General features: G+C 37.5%; 1 protein-coding gene across 1 annotated transcript; it reads left to right on the top strand.

The window, feature by feature from the left end:
• Nucleotides 1-234: 234 nt before the first annotated feature.
• On the top strand, nt 235-1,182 carry LOC100768662 (olfactory receptor 51B6). The gene has a single exon (XM_027408027.1). The coding sequence runs from the start codon at nt 235-237 to the stop codon at nt 1,180-1,182; it is 948 nt and encodes a 315-aa protein (XP_027263828.1).
• Nucleotides 1,183-14,880: the final 13,698 nt, after the last annotated feature.

Raw genomic sequence — 14,880 nt, 5'->3', positions numbered from 1 at the left:
TTGTCTCTCATGTAGACTCCATAAATTTAAATATGGTGAGCTATGAATAATGTAGAGTTGTTCTTGACATATCTTGTTTCCCCATATCTAGAAAACTCCCAAGAATGATTGAATTACCATTGCTGTTGAAAAGAAGGATCTCGGAACATCTACACAGCATGTAGCATCCTCAAGGGGCAAACCCTAAAGAACTGGATTCAATCACATTGGCTGACTGAGATCTTTGCCTCTGCAATGCCCTCAGTGTGGCTCAACATCTCGTCATCCCCATTTCTGCTCACTGGATTCCCAGGTCTGGAGAAAGTACATCACCTGATCTCACTCCCATTGCTGGTGGCCTATATCTCCATATTATTTGGTAATGGCACCCTTCTTTTCCTCATTAAGGATGATCATAACCTCCATGAGCCCATGTACTATTTCTTAGCCATGCTGGCAGCTACAGATCTTGGAGTAACATTGACCACCATGCCCACAGTGCTGGGTGTACTGTGGTTAAATCACAGGGAGATTGGCCATGGAGCCTGCTTCTCTCAGGCCTATTTTATCCACACTCTCTCTATTGTGGAGTCAGGAGTCTTGCTTGCCATGGCCTATGACCGTTTCATTGCCATTAGAAACCCATTAAGATATACCACCATCCTTACAAACACTAGGGTAATAAAGATTGGCATAGCTGTATTGATGAGGGCTGGTCTATCAATCATGCCAACAATCATTCGCCTGCATTGGTTTCCCTATTGTCGATCCCATGTACTCTCTCATGCTTTCTGTCTACACCAAGATGTCATCAAACTAGCCTGTGCTGACATCACATTCAATCGTCTCTATCCTGTTGTGGTTATATTTGCAATGGTTCTGCTAGATTTCCTAATCATCTTTTTCTCCTATGTTTTAATTCTCAAGACTGTCATGGGCATTGCTTCTACAGATGATCGGGCTAAGGCCCTCAACACCTGTTTCTCCCATATCTGTTGCATCCTGGTCTTCTATGTCACTGTGGATGGTCTGACATTTATTCACAGGTTTGGAAAGCATATTCCTCATGTGGTCCACATCACAATGAGCTACATCTACTTCCTTTTTCCTCCTTTCATGAATCCTGTCATTTATAGCATTAAGACTAAACAGATTCAAAATAGTTTGCTTCGCTTATTCTCCAGGCCTTGTTCTAGAACATGACACTGACTACTCTCTGATGAACAGCTCCTGAGATGGGGAAATAGTGACAACATTGTAGGTATAAGTACCCACACAAAACATTTTAGTAGAAACCTACTAATGCCTCTGTTTTCAATTGCTATTTATTGCTGATTTAATATGGTATGATGTATTCACAATACTAAATGCTATTTCAAGACCTTTCTCTGATTTTAACAATTTCCCTAAGGTAAATAACACCATTTATTGAGCTTCTGACATGTGACATATAGAGACATATATGGCCTTTGAAACTACAGTTTAGGTCATACTTGTTTGGGTCAAAGCCCATAATTTTCCATTTGATCTCCATCATTTGGTCCTCCTATACCTAAGGCTAAAGAACTTAGAAATTATGCTCACATGGAGCTAGTTAATGATTCTAGAATACTATATTGAGTGTAATTGAGCTAGACACTGACAACAGTTCAGGATGATTGACTTAGGAAAAGCATGTTCAGGAAAATTCTACTCAGTTTCAATTTTGATATATACTTACCAAATAATGATACCAATAATAACAACTTTAAGACTGAAATATGATCCTAGTCCAGATAACCATTTTCTTGAGAAGTCTGGTACCAGGCACTGCTGAATAGACATAGGTATTTTCATTAATTAAAAGGATATAAGAAGTCCTATTGAGAACAGCATGATTAGCATTAGATGGGTGGTTCTGGCCCACAGAATTCCAGAGCATGGTGTTACTTATCACTTCTCTGGGATGGAAAGGATAAGAGAAGATAGAGTTCGTGGCTATTTCTGGAAGAAAATCTTTTCTTTTCTTTCCCCAAATACCCTTCAGCTTTTATTCTGATCACTCAGTAGGCTTGGGGAAAGGGTACTTGTGATTTATGCCCTCTTAAAGAACCAATATCCATGATTCAATGGATAAGTTATAAATTCTCCAAAAGCTATTCATGAAAACATAAAGTGCTAGGCTCACACATAATCACACCATGAAGAATCATTCATTTCTCAGTCTCTGGTCTCTGTCACACTAGTCTTCAAAGAAAAATATACTGGCTACATCTATTCTTTCTCACAAAAGATATAATTTTCCAGAACATTTTGTGTTTGTTAATGATTTAGAGAAGATAAAAAGAAGCAATATCTTCCCAGAAGTTTTCTAGCCACTATGCAATTTGTTCTGATCAGCCAATTAACTATCTCTTGTTTTATGATGTGCTTATACAGCTTGTCTCCGTGTTTGAATTTCGTGTAAAAGTTGTGTTCCTCCTTTCAAATCTCTGTGTTCCTTAGGTCAGAATAACCCAAATCCTAATACTGTAGTACAGAACTTACCAAATTGAGTTTTTAATAAAAATATAATTTTGTTAAGGGAACATAAGAAACTTTAAGTGACCAGCTCTCTGTGTCTGTCTGTCTGTCTGTTATGTCCTATCTATTTCTTCTTTGCTTTGTCTTATAATGATTTTCAAATATGAACAACTTAAATGGTATCATTATTTAGAAACTTCAAAAGCATCAGGGCTGAGATATAGCTCAGTTTGTGGCATATATAAACCCCTTGATTCAACTCTGAAAAGCACATAAAACTGCATCATGTGGAAATGCCTGCCCCAGCTCAACACTTAGGAAGTAAAGACAGGATGACCAACATTTGAAGTCATCCTTAACTACATAGAACATTTTAGACCAGCCTGCAGTGCATGAAATCATGTCTCAAAGAGTAGTTTCAACCTTTTCCTCTCTCAGATGAATTCAGGAGTGCTCTCTCCTATGTCAAAGTGATCAGTTCTCCAATCTCCCTGGAGTTTTTGTAATCCTGCATTCTGCTTCACTCAGCTATTAGAGATATTTGATAACAATATTTCTAATGAATTCTTTGTTCATTTCTTTGTTTCTTCCAATTTTAAAGGTTTATTAATTTTATGTAAATGGTGTTCTATCTGCATGCATGCTTGGATGCCAGAAGAGGGCACCAGACATCATGACAAATGGCTGTGAGCCACCATGTGGTTGCAAGGAATTGAACGCTGGAACTCTGGAAGTAAAGCCAATGCTCTTAACTACTGACCCATCTAGACATCCCTGATACCAGTATTTTTATGAGATCTATAAATTCATATATATAACTAACATCATTTTGAGTATGATTTTATCACTTACATTTTACAAAATTCTCCCTCATTTTGCCCTTTCATGGTTTCTAAGTCTTTTTAGGAATTCCTACATTTCATCACATGAAAGAGAGTGTAATCTGCAACAACATGAATTCATGTCAGGCTATGAGAAATGTTCGCTCAAACTCCTGGGAGAGTACTGAGAAACAAAAGAAACAAACGACAATATCCAGTGTCCACATAAAATAAAACAAGGTCTGCACTTAGGCTGGAAAGCAGAACTTGAGATAGCCTATCAAAACCTAAGAGCAATAAGGAAATTGTCACTGCCCAAAGTTCCACTGGAGGCCACATTGTAGAATATCTATGCCCTTGTCTTATTTGGTATGTGTAGTAAAAGTAAGTGGCAAAAGGTCTCCTATCCCCTGCTTGCTCTCCCTTGAAGAAACAAGGAAATATCCTTGCAGTTCTAGAGTTGTAAAGACAATATGCTTGACTCCTGAAAACAGAGACAGCCTGGATAACCCTCTTAATGAGCCCACAAAGTTGTTCACCTGCTATGATGGTTCAAAGAGCATTTATTTCCTGGTTTTTACCATTTTGCTATTGCAGCTAATTTGTTTAAACATGAGTAATGTAATGAACAATATTCTGTACACTCTCTGTCTATACAAGGATAGAAGATTTACCATTTATTTACAGCCATACCATAGAAACTTAGTAATAGGTAGACAATGTTTTAAAACACTTGGATAAGTGGACACACTGGGGCCTCTCTGAAAGCTTTTGTTCATGTCTCATGATAACTATGTATATCTTTGAAGCTTCCCAGTTTCAATAAAGACAGATGTTTATTCTCCAACTCTAACAAAGTAATTTCTTGTGCTAAATGTCAGGCACACTCCCAAACAGGAGGATTGGGGCCAGATATTGGCAGTGACAGTTGTAACAGTGTGATAAGCTCCTGGGATCAGAGTAAACAGGCAGCTTCTGGCAGAGGCCAGCTGAAATGACAGAAGTTGTATGACCCTTGGTGAAGTTAACAACTCACTAATAAATAATCTGTTATTTTGAGATTAGTCCACAAGTTAAGCCTTGAGAGTAGAATAGCAATGCAAAGTCTGTTTAAATAGCAGTACAACTTCCTGTCTAGAAAGACAGTGACAAGCTATTCTACTGTCATCATTTGATAAGGCCAGTCCCTGCCTCCAGTGCTCAGATGGAGTAGAGACCCAATTGTAACAAAATAATCCACTCCTATTTTGCAGAAAAGCATTCATTTTTCAGACTCTGTTGCTGTATTTGAGAAACACAAGCAAGGCCTTGCAACTCTCCCTCATCTTGACACTTCCTACAAAAATATATGTGGCATTGCCAGCAGACAGAGAAGAGCTCCACACTACTGCTCTCAGTAGACTTAGGTATTCCTCTAGACTTTGAGAAACTTAGTCTCAGGCCAATTTGAAGTTTGTAGCTTCAAGATTCTGTAAATAATTTCCAGTACTATACAGTTTAGTGAATCAGAGATGGTGATAATTTTTAAGATATTTTAATATAGGCTTGAAAAAGAGAGGCGCTCAGAAGGAAGTGAGACAGAGCCAAGTTAGAGTACTTGTTTCCCAAAAGGAGAATCAAATGAAAGAAGGATGCACTCAAGACTAGGTGCTGGCTTCTCAAAGGAGTAAGCCATTCTCTTAGAATTGGCCACATGGACCATTTTCATGACTCAAGATATATCTCAAAAGATGCTATGAAAAAGAAACCTTTTGATATGTGAGTTATGTTAAAACTGCTCTGTGAAAGTAAAACACTAAAGTTACACAAAGTTTTTAATACATGTCTTTTTCCTGTGAATGGGTTTCTGGTGGGATTTCTAGAAAACTAGGTATTTATAACTGAGCCAGGAGAAGACCAGTGAGCAATTGTTAACCATGCTGGAATTCTTGATTTGCTGCTGGCAAGGACTTTAACTAGATTCTAGAACTAGGGCCTTCATCACTCCTCTTATTGTCCTCTGCCTGACTATCTTGCCTCAGGATGGTTTCTGTTATTTCCAAATATAAGAGACTACTTTAATTTTTCCAAGAATTATCAGTCCCTAATTTGCTATTCAATACAGAGCTCAAACAAACATTCAGGCAACACAGAACATACTCAGCAAGTTGTATTTAAGTATTTGTTCATCTACATGTGTGTATAACAGCAATAAAGAAGAGGAGACAATTGTGAATTTGGAGGGGGATGGTAGATACAGGGGAGATATAGGAAGGAGAAGAGGGAGGGCTAACATAATTCTATTTTAATTAAATTTTAATAATTAAAATGATTACCACTCTTATGTTACATTTGGTCTCCTCAAGATCTATCTGAATGACGTATTTATATGAACAGATTTCATTAGGGGAACCAACTTGAGACAGTTAATATGCTCACTGGATGAGTACATAATGAGGCTGGGATTCAGATCAGGGATCTGAATTGATGTCAGAAAGCACTTTATGCTTCCTGTATCTTCCTGAGATCTCCTTAAGGCAGAAGGTTATCACTGAGAAATATCCCAGTAACAACTTGTATACTTGGAAAATTGTCCCTTTGTTTCTCCACTCTTTTGTGATTAATTCAGTTTTATACCATATATTGATTCCCTTGAATTGCTCATCTAATAAGTTTTTTTCTAATGTCTTATGTCTGGTTATAGTTTCTTGTTTATTCAAAGCATCCATTCCATAATATTGCATACCACACACTGCTATCTTTCTCAGAAACATGTGACTAGCACTCCTGTCCTGAAGGGGAATATGATATGACTCAACTGCTCTATCAGCTCCTAGGTCACACCCACAATAGCCATCTGCCTACAAGGCACATGAATGAATAAGTTTTTCTTGTCCTTCCACTTAGCATCAATGAAATAACACAAAAGTTTGCTAGTTCTAGTCTTTGTAGCATTGTTCAAGATTGCATTTTTCAGGTTCATTGATGTTGTAGTACAGATGTGGAGTTTCTAGTGATTGGGGCCTGGATACCTAGAAGTATCTGTTCTTCCACTGGTAGATAGTTGAGCAGTTTATGGTTTGGCATCATTGTTGATGTGCTGGTATAAGAATTCATTGTGTGCCTTGGTGACCACACAACTGATATTCTTTTTGCTAAAATGGAGGCAGGGTTGCTCAGAATGTATATAAGTAGATGCTGCTAACCTGATGTCTAAAGTGTTCTACTTTTGCTCCTTCAGTGGTGAATGGAGTGCAGTTTTTCCATCTTCAGCAGCACTTTATGTTATTATCTTGCTGACATGTCACCCACCCACACTGATGAATGCATTTCTTAGAATAGATTCAAAGCTGTGGTCTGGCTAGTCCAACCAGGGCTGCCTACCAATGGAAAGTCCAATGATGCATTAACTGTTTAGTCCTAGATATTGAAGATCTCAGGTGGTGTTCAGTATATGGCATAATCCTGAAGAAGTAGGTTCTAATGCCAGTGAAGGAATGGCTTCAACAGCCAGAGCCAAAGTAAGCAGAAAAAGAAAGCAAACTTCCATGTACTTTATACAGACTGCCATTTTGTAGCTCAGGTTAAAGTTAGGTCTTCCCACCTCAGAAGATTTGGATTAAATATGGATCTACCCACTTCATATGATTTAATTAAGAAAACAATACCTCACAGGTGTACCCAGCCTGTTTGACTTTTGTTAATTCCAGATGTAGTCTAGTTGACAACAAAGAATAACCATCACAAGTCTAACCCTTGTCAACTTAACACACACTGATATCTACTAAAGTTATTCCTAATTATCAAATAAAAATAATAGCCAGGTTATACTTACATGTAACATGATCTAACTATCCTTTTTATAACTCCAAAGCCATTATTTGCAGTAGGTAACAATGTACCTTGAGAGACATTCTTTTACTATCTCATACTTAAATGTGATAACCATTGGTAGTCTCTTAATTGATGTTACAATATATGATATACAAATCTAGGGGAAAAATCACAAATATCATTACAAAAACATTCTTATCAAAATAAGACAGAAACATTCACATCAATTTAAAATCTTTGTTTCTGCAACTGGTCACAAGGCCTTAGCTGGTATTTATAGCTATCTTCCTTTACTACCCATTTTGTACTACCTTGACCCTCACCAAGCACACTAGCAGGTCTTGGCTCTTATCCTGGGGGAGTGAGGAACACCTTCACTGATGATGAGTCTGTGGCCCTTGTCATTCTGTGTGAATGGGCAGTGTAGGTTCCCATTCACTTTAATCACAGAACATGGTAGCCACAAAAGTTGCCCTAACCATATCTTACACTCAAAATATAATATTTCATATATCCATTGTGGAAAACTAATCCAGTATCCCCTTGGTAATTTGGATCAATTATCCCTCCTACCACTGTTGTTCCTTCATCTTTTGAATTGTAGGTTATCTTTTGATTCTTTTTCTCACTCTTAGAGAGAAATATGCAACTGTTTCACCAGTATATATAGTTACTTTAAGATTTTCATAGATTACATTTCTTAGGTTGACAATATCTCCTTTCCTGTTTGCTGAGGGTTCTTCCATATTTTTTATTAGTAGGTATCTGTTAAATTTTATTATATATTTTCTGCATCTATATATTGGTTATATGATTTTATTGTTTATACTTTTAAATTACTTTTATTTGTTGTACACCATGATGGGTTTTATAAAGACATTTCATTAAGTATATCATTTTTGGGCATCCTGAATTGCAATCTGAACTTTCCTTTAAATTTGAGAAATTTTATTCAAATGGCATATGATATCACTTCTATAAATTGTATGTTTGGATGTTTAAAAGAAAAGTTATTTCTTTATTTCTATTTCACTAATGATTTTGTGTAAAGCCCCATTTTTCCTTATTTTGCATATATTGGTTGAATTCCAATGATGAGCCTGCTTAAAAGAAACACAAACTGAAAAAAAAAAAAAACACTGTTGTTCCTTACTTTGTCTGTAGGCTTGAGGACATCAAGAACTCAAAGTGGTCAGGGAGAAGTCTGAGCTTCAAATTAAATAGAATGCTTGTTGCATAATCTGCCAGGAATGATTGCCATTTTGGAACTAAAACAACTAGATTAACTAAAATAAGGTTTCTAGAATAGGAAGCAAAATCTTTCTTAATGGGGCTGTGTAGGGGTAATAATGAGGGGAACTATACCCTTTTCCAACCCTTCATTCTTAGACCATGAACCATGGTTATGGGAAAAACCATATATTGGATGCTGATTCAATGGACATACTGCCTTCTGGAGAACTTTGACCCAGCCCTCCAGGCTACTTCCACTAACTGAAGCTGTAACTGTGTCTTCAAAAGGCCACTCTAACTTTCTCTCAGGACACCTCCTCTAGGACTGTGGAAGAAATGTTAACACTAGTGGATTCCATGATTATAAGCCCACTGTCACACTTGGCCAGCTGTGAAGTAAGTTCCTTGGTCATAAACAACTCTGTGGAATACCATGATGGTGTATATAATGTTTCCTAAGTCCATGGATGGTGGTTTCATTAGAAGTATTACATTCTGGGAAGTGAAATCCATAACCAGAATAAGTAATTACTCCAGTAATGACAAAGCATTGTCCTCTCTGCAGAGGAATAGCCCAAAGTAGTCAACATGTCACCAGGTCAATGATTGGTCATGCAGGGAATGGTGCCATACATAGGGCTCCATTTTGGTCTCTGCTGTGGCCAGACATGGCACTCAGTAGCAACTGTAGCCAGGTCAACCTTGTTGAGTGGAAGTACATGTTGTTGGGATAAGGCATAACCCCCATTTTTACAACCATGGCCATTTTCTCCATGAGACCATAGGGCAGTGAAAGGAACAGCCAAACAAAGAGACTCTCTGTTTATAGAATGAGTTATTCTATCTACATTGTTGTTGAACTCATCCTGAGCTGCAATCATCTTTTTATGAGAATTTATATGGGACACAATTATCTTCAAATCCTTTGACCATTTGGATAGATTTATCTACATATTTCTTCCCCAAATGCCTTTCCCACCAGTTTTCCAATCATGCTTATTTCAAGTCCTTGACCATTCAGCCAATCCATTAGCTACAGTAGAGAGCAATTGTACATCTGCTAATTTCTCCTTCCAGACAAAATGTACTGTAAAGTTCTTCACACTGTGAAGATTTCCCTTCACCAGTGTCTTCCAAGGTTGTTCCAGAAAAGGGTTTGTAATGCTGCAGTTGTCCACCTCTGGGTGATGTCTCTATAATGTACAGAACCATAAGTAAATAAGGCTCTAGTCTTCTCTTCCTCATTCATCTGGTTATAGGGCAAACCCCATGAGGCTATACATGTGTGCTTGGCAGCAGATGGTACTGTAATGGGAATAGAAACCATAGGCATTTGGGCAATTTCTTCATGCAACTTGCTTGGGTGTTTAGGACACAAGCCTGGGACCAATAAAGTATATAACACTTCCATTTGATGATGAAATTATGCTCTGAATTTCCTACTTTATGATTTGGTATGTCAGATAGCACAAAGCTCTTGATGGACAGGCCAGATTGCATGGTAACTTGGTGACCCTTTGCCAAGTGTCCTGTTTCTACTAAGTCCCAATAGCAGGCCAACAACTGTCTCTCAAAGGAAGAATAGCTATCTACAGTGATGTTATACATTTGCTGCAATATTCCAAAGGTCTTTTCTGTGATTCACCTATAAATGCCTTCCAAAGACTCCAAAGAGCATCCCTATCTGCACTGATACCTCAAGTACCATTGAGTCTGCTGGATCATATGATCAAAGTCATAGGGCAGCCTAGACAGCAGCTTGAATCTGGTGAAGAGATTTCTGTTTCAGGTTTGAATCAAAACCAGCAGTGTTCTGAGTCACTTGATATATGGGCCAGAGTAACACATCCAAGTGAGGAATTGCTGTCTCCAGAGTCCAAATAGGCCCTCTAAATGTTGTGCTTCTTTCTTGGTGTTGGGAGTGACCAGGAGCAGTAACTTATCCTTGATCTCTATGCCTCACACCTCTTATCTCCTATTAATTTTACTTAGGTAGAAGCCCCTTGAATTCGGAAGTAATTCAGGTGGGAGCCAGATTGGGAGTATTATAATAATCAGAATGCATATTATACACATATAAAATTCTCAAGAATGTGGTCAATAAAAGTAAAATTAAAAACAACATTAAGTTTTGATTAATTACATAATACAAGTTTCATGGTGCAAGCTGTAAGCATATTTTCCTGAGGAACCTATTTGGAGGAAACCAGTGACCTTTGCATGCATTATGTAATAATATATGTAGTAATAATAATAACAGTTGTCTGTTAATCTGGGAAAGCAGGTACTGAATTTAGATTTAAATGCGAATTTCAAAAGACTTTGAAAATGGCTTCTCAATTCTGAATATCATCAAGGACATAGTCTGTTGTTGTTTTGAGACACATTCTCTATGTTGTCTATTTCAGGTTGGCCAACAATTTCGTCTATATCCCGGGATGGTCCTAAAATCATGATCCTACTGCACCAGCCTGTGAGTGCTGGCACTCTGGTATGTTCCAGGATGCTCAGCTACAAAGGATACCAAACTTGATGCTGCTGTCAATACCAGAAGCGCTGTCTAAATTTATCTTCAATCAAAGGCATTCTTCCCTGCCTGAGAGTGTAGTCAATATCTGACCTCTAGCTCTCATCTCATATATGATTCAATTAAGCTGTAGGGGACACTACTCTCAATGTGTTGACCTCCTGGTGCCAGAAAATCCCATCTGATGACTGAGTGAGGAGGAATTTTAAAGATCTGGCCATTTTAACCAGGAGTGTTGTTGTATGTTGGATTGGGTAATATTTATATTTACCTCCAAGGTGACCTGTTAGATCACTCAAGGCTTTGACAACTTATATACCAGTTACATATCTTCTTCATATCAATTCACTACTTTTCATTTAAATACACATTTAATTTAAAGGTGAAAGTTTCTTTAATAAATGCAAGTGGGCCCAAACTGTCATATTCCCATATACATCTAAAGACCTAAGCTTGTAACATGAATATAATGTGTCAGATGGCTTAGGCATCTGCAAATTTGAATGTTTGGTATCATAATTATAGTAACAATGTCCTCATGGGGCATTATTCCATGGTAACTCTTATTTAAACAAAACTGACCCTGTGTTCGCCTTTTATTTGCATGTATTTCTCATTTCAGAGGGAAGGATTTAGACTTCTTAAAGATAGAAGGTAGTAAACTTTCCAAAAACTCTACTGCAGTCCAGATTCTTAACTGTTCTGTTTGTGTTTCTATATCATAATAGAAATAAATCACCAACCAATCAACAGGATGCAAGTCAATGCTAGAGCACAGAATGAAATGTTGGTGATTACTAACAAAATTCCCATATCCCCAAGGTCAGCTTCCACACAAGGGAGAAAAAGACAGAAGGAAGGAGATAAATGGGAAAGGAGGGAGGGCAGTGCAGGATTAGCAGTGAGCAGCCCAAATAACAAATGATCCCTGGGGAGATGTTTCTAAAATAAATATGCCTACTAGCTTGGCTTTTTTGCAGTCTCTGAAATAAACAACAGAACATAGATGTTATGACCAAATGCTCTTCATAGCTAAATATTTGAAGTTCTGACAATGTCACCAAAGAATGGACAAGGTCAAAAATCTCAGGTCAGTGGAGGTACCTAATAAACTTTCTCTCTGGGGTCTTACTGAATGCACCAGGGTGTAGGAAGACCTCTAGTGTTTTAGAGAAAAACAATAGTTATAATTATAAGAATCTATGGGTAATAGAAGTGAGTCCTAAACACATTCTAGTATCTTCACATTGAGAGTGACTGAGTTTCTAGAAAGGATGTTTCACTCAGTCTGTGTGGCTCAGCTTATCATTCAATAAGAATGATTAAAGCTGGGGATATATGGATGGTGTTGGAAACAGTTTGCTTCTACAGGTAAGCTAATTAATCAATGATTCTTAAGCAGGACACAAGCAGTGTCCTGGGCCTTAAGCTATTTATAAAGCATTTAATGTGTTCTGGGAATCCAAAAGAGGTTTGAGCTGTTAAAAACAAAAAAATCAAACAAACAAAAAACAACAGGGGAACTGGACAGAATCTCAGAGACGTCCTACTGACAAAAGGATGAAGTGTTTATGATAGAGAAGAGAGAGTCAGGACAAAAGGGAGGTAAACAGGCAAAAGAAAGGTGGAAGTGCCTATGAAATGTTCAAGCCTGAGAGTGGTCTCTAGGCAATCTGTGGGTACCCCCAGTTTACATGGAAAAGTTTTAAACTTCCCCTCAACAAAACAATCCCATTTGAAGTGGTGTCTTTGGAAACGTTGAGTGGCTGGGGGATAAGGAAATGTCTTGGACTTATTAACAACACCTCCATCTGTGCAGATCTCACAGATAAACCTGTGTACCACAAAGCCAGCTCTGAGGAAAGTGGACAAAAGTGCTCAGCATTTGAGTCAACTGAGAAAGGCAGCAAGCTGGTTTATACTACTAAAGATCCCACCTAGGCCTGAAGCCTGCATGACCCACAATGGATGAAAAGGACACTGGTGTTGGATTAGTAAGCCCCATCTATTCATTACTAATATGAACCTGTTATTTGGAAGACATAGACTTGTATACATATTCTACAAAATGAAGTGAGTGTATGTGGTATTGCAGTTGGTTGAGAGAGTTTGAAAACTAGAATTATTTATTTTCTGTGATTATGTCTTTGCATTATCTTCCTTTTTCCATTCTGTCTCTTTGACTTTTCTTTTTTTTCTTGTTTATTCCTCTGTCGGATGCTTCTGTAGTTCTAATGTAACACAATAGAAAAAGCATACTCAATTGTATTATGATAAACTTGAAGTTTGCAAAAGAATTTAAATACTTTCACTAAAAAAACTTTTAACTGGGTAGATAGTAGATACAATAATTAATAACTAATGTTACATGCCACAAGGTACACTTATATTAAATCACAATATTCTTAAATTCAAACAGATAAAAGTTTATTCACTACTCTTGCATTTTTAACTCTCCACAATCCACGTACTTCGGAGCCATTCCTTGACAGGATGGAAGCAGCTGCTACTGTTTCTTTCCTGTTGAAATGCCTTATGTCCCCCAAATTCTTCTAGCCTAAACGTTACTGGACAGATATCATCTTCAGCAATGTCAGAATTGCTCACTTGCCACTCTTCAATTAATTTCGCCATCTGGGCACACTATCTGGGGCTCAAATGAAGTACAGTGTAGTATTTTTTTCCTTAAAGCCAAACCTTCCTGAATTGTCTTATTTTTCCTCCATAGCTTCATAAGAAAATAGAATCACTTGACAAAGCTTGGGGTAAAGGCTACAAATGTATGTTTACTGCAACTTTTTCAATAACAAAAATTCAAAGCAATGAAGCATTCTCTTTACCAATTCTAATATTTTCTTGTGCTTAGTGTCAAAGACATAATGAAGACAAAAATTATTAGCAACTTTCATAAATGATAACCTTGAGTCCCAAGTGGCTCCCCAACCCAAGTTCACTACTGTTAAGAAATAGTATTAGTGGATGAGCAACCAAACTCTGAAGAGTACAGGTCAGTGGTCTTGGAGTCACATTTTCATGATGAAGGTAGGTTACATGGTTGAGGTCTAACGGTACACTAAGATATTGTTTGTACTGCCCCTCAGCTGTAAAAGAAGGTGGCCACATTCTCTTTGGCGGATGCTAGAAGATGACTGCCTGCTTCCAATGGTACCTTAGAACGCTTGAGTTAAGAAGCCTTCTCAATTTATTTGAATCCTATTAGACTATTTAAGTATTAAAGCTTATCCATGTGACCAAGACTAAATTATCAATTTCTAATTTCTTCTCCAAATATCTGACATGTAACAGTCATTTTGTAGAGTTGTTAGCAAATAGAGACTTATTTTTATTTTTATTTTAGAAAAATAAAACCTGAGACTTTTGAAACAACTCATGGTAAACTAGAGAATTACACTCTTCATTAACTTGGAGGTCCATGTTTTATTTGAATTAGAAACAAGATTGTTTTATATGACAATCCCAGTTTGCTTTCCCTCCCATCCTCCTCTACCACCCCCCCCAACTAAAACTCTACCTATCACATATCCTTTCTGCTCCCCCTGGGTGCTATCTGATATTCTATGTCTCATTTACTCTAGGAAATTTTGGGATCTATTCTAAATATCAGCAATCAGGATAAGGACAACCATGACAAGAGTCTGTAAGTACCAAAACTATTAAAGCACTACTCAACTATAGTGATTTCTTTCTTCATCGTATGTGGAGTATAAGATTTACAAAGATTTCAATTAAATCTGCTTTTGACACATAGATTATCTCTAATGTAGCCCAATAATATCACAAATGATACTCTGAATAATGTAGAGTTGTTCTTCCCATATCGTGTTTCCCCATATCTAGAAAGCTCCCGGGAATGATTGAATTACCATTGTGGTTGGAAATAAGGACCTCTGGACACCTAAACAGCATGTAGCTTCCTCAAGGGTCAAACCCTAGAGAATAGGATTCGATCACCTTGCCTGACAGAGAGAGATCTTTGCCTCTGCA

Source organism: Cricetulus griseus, chromosome 3, assembly GCF_003668045.3.
Source record: "Cricetulus griseus strain 17A/GY chromosome 3, alternate assembly CriGri-PICRH-1.0, whole genome shotgun sequence".
NCBI classification, from domain to species: domain Eukaryota; kingdom Metazoa; phylum Chordata; class Mammalia; order Rodentia; family Cricetidae; genus Cricetulus; species Cricetulus griseus.
The sequence above is the reverse complement of the archived record's forward strand: the minus strand, read 5'-3'. Positions and strand labels throughout refer to the sequence as shown.

What these genes read in the sequence shown, in the direction of transcription:
- LOC100768662 (XM_027408027.1), top strand. Translation starts at nt 235, where the DNA reads ATGCCCTCAGTGTGGCTCAACATCTCGTCATCCCCATTTCTGCTCACT.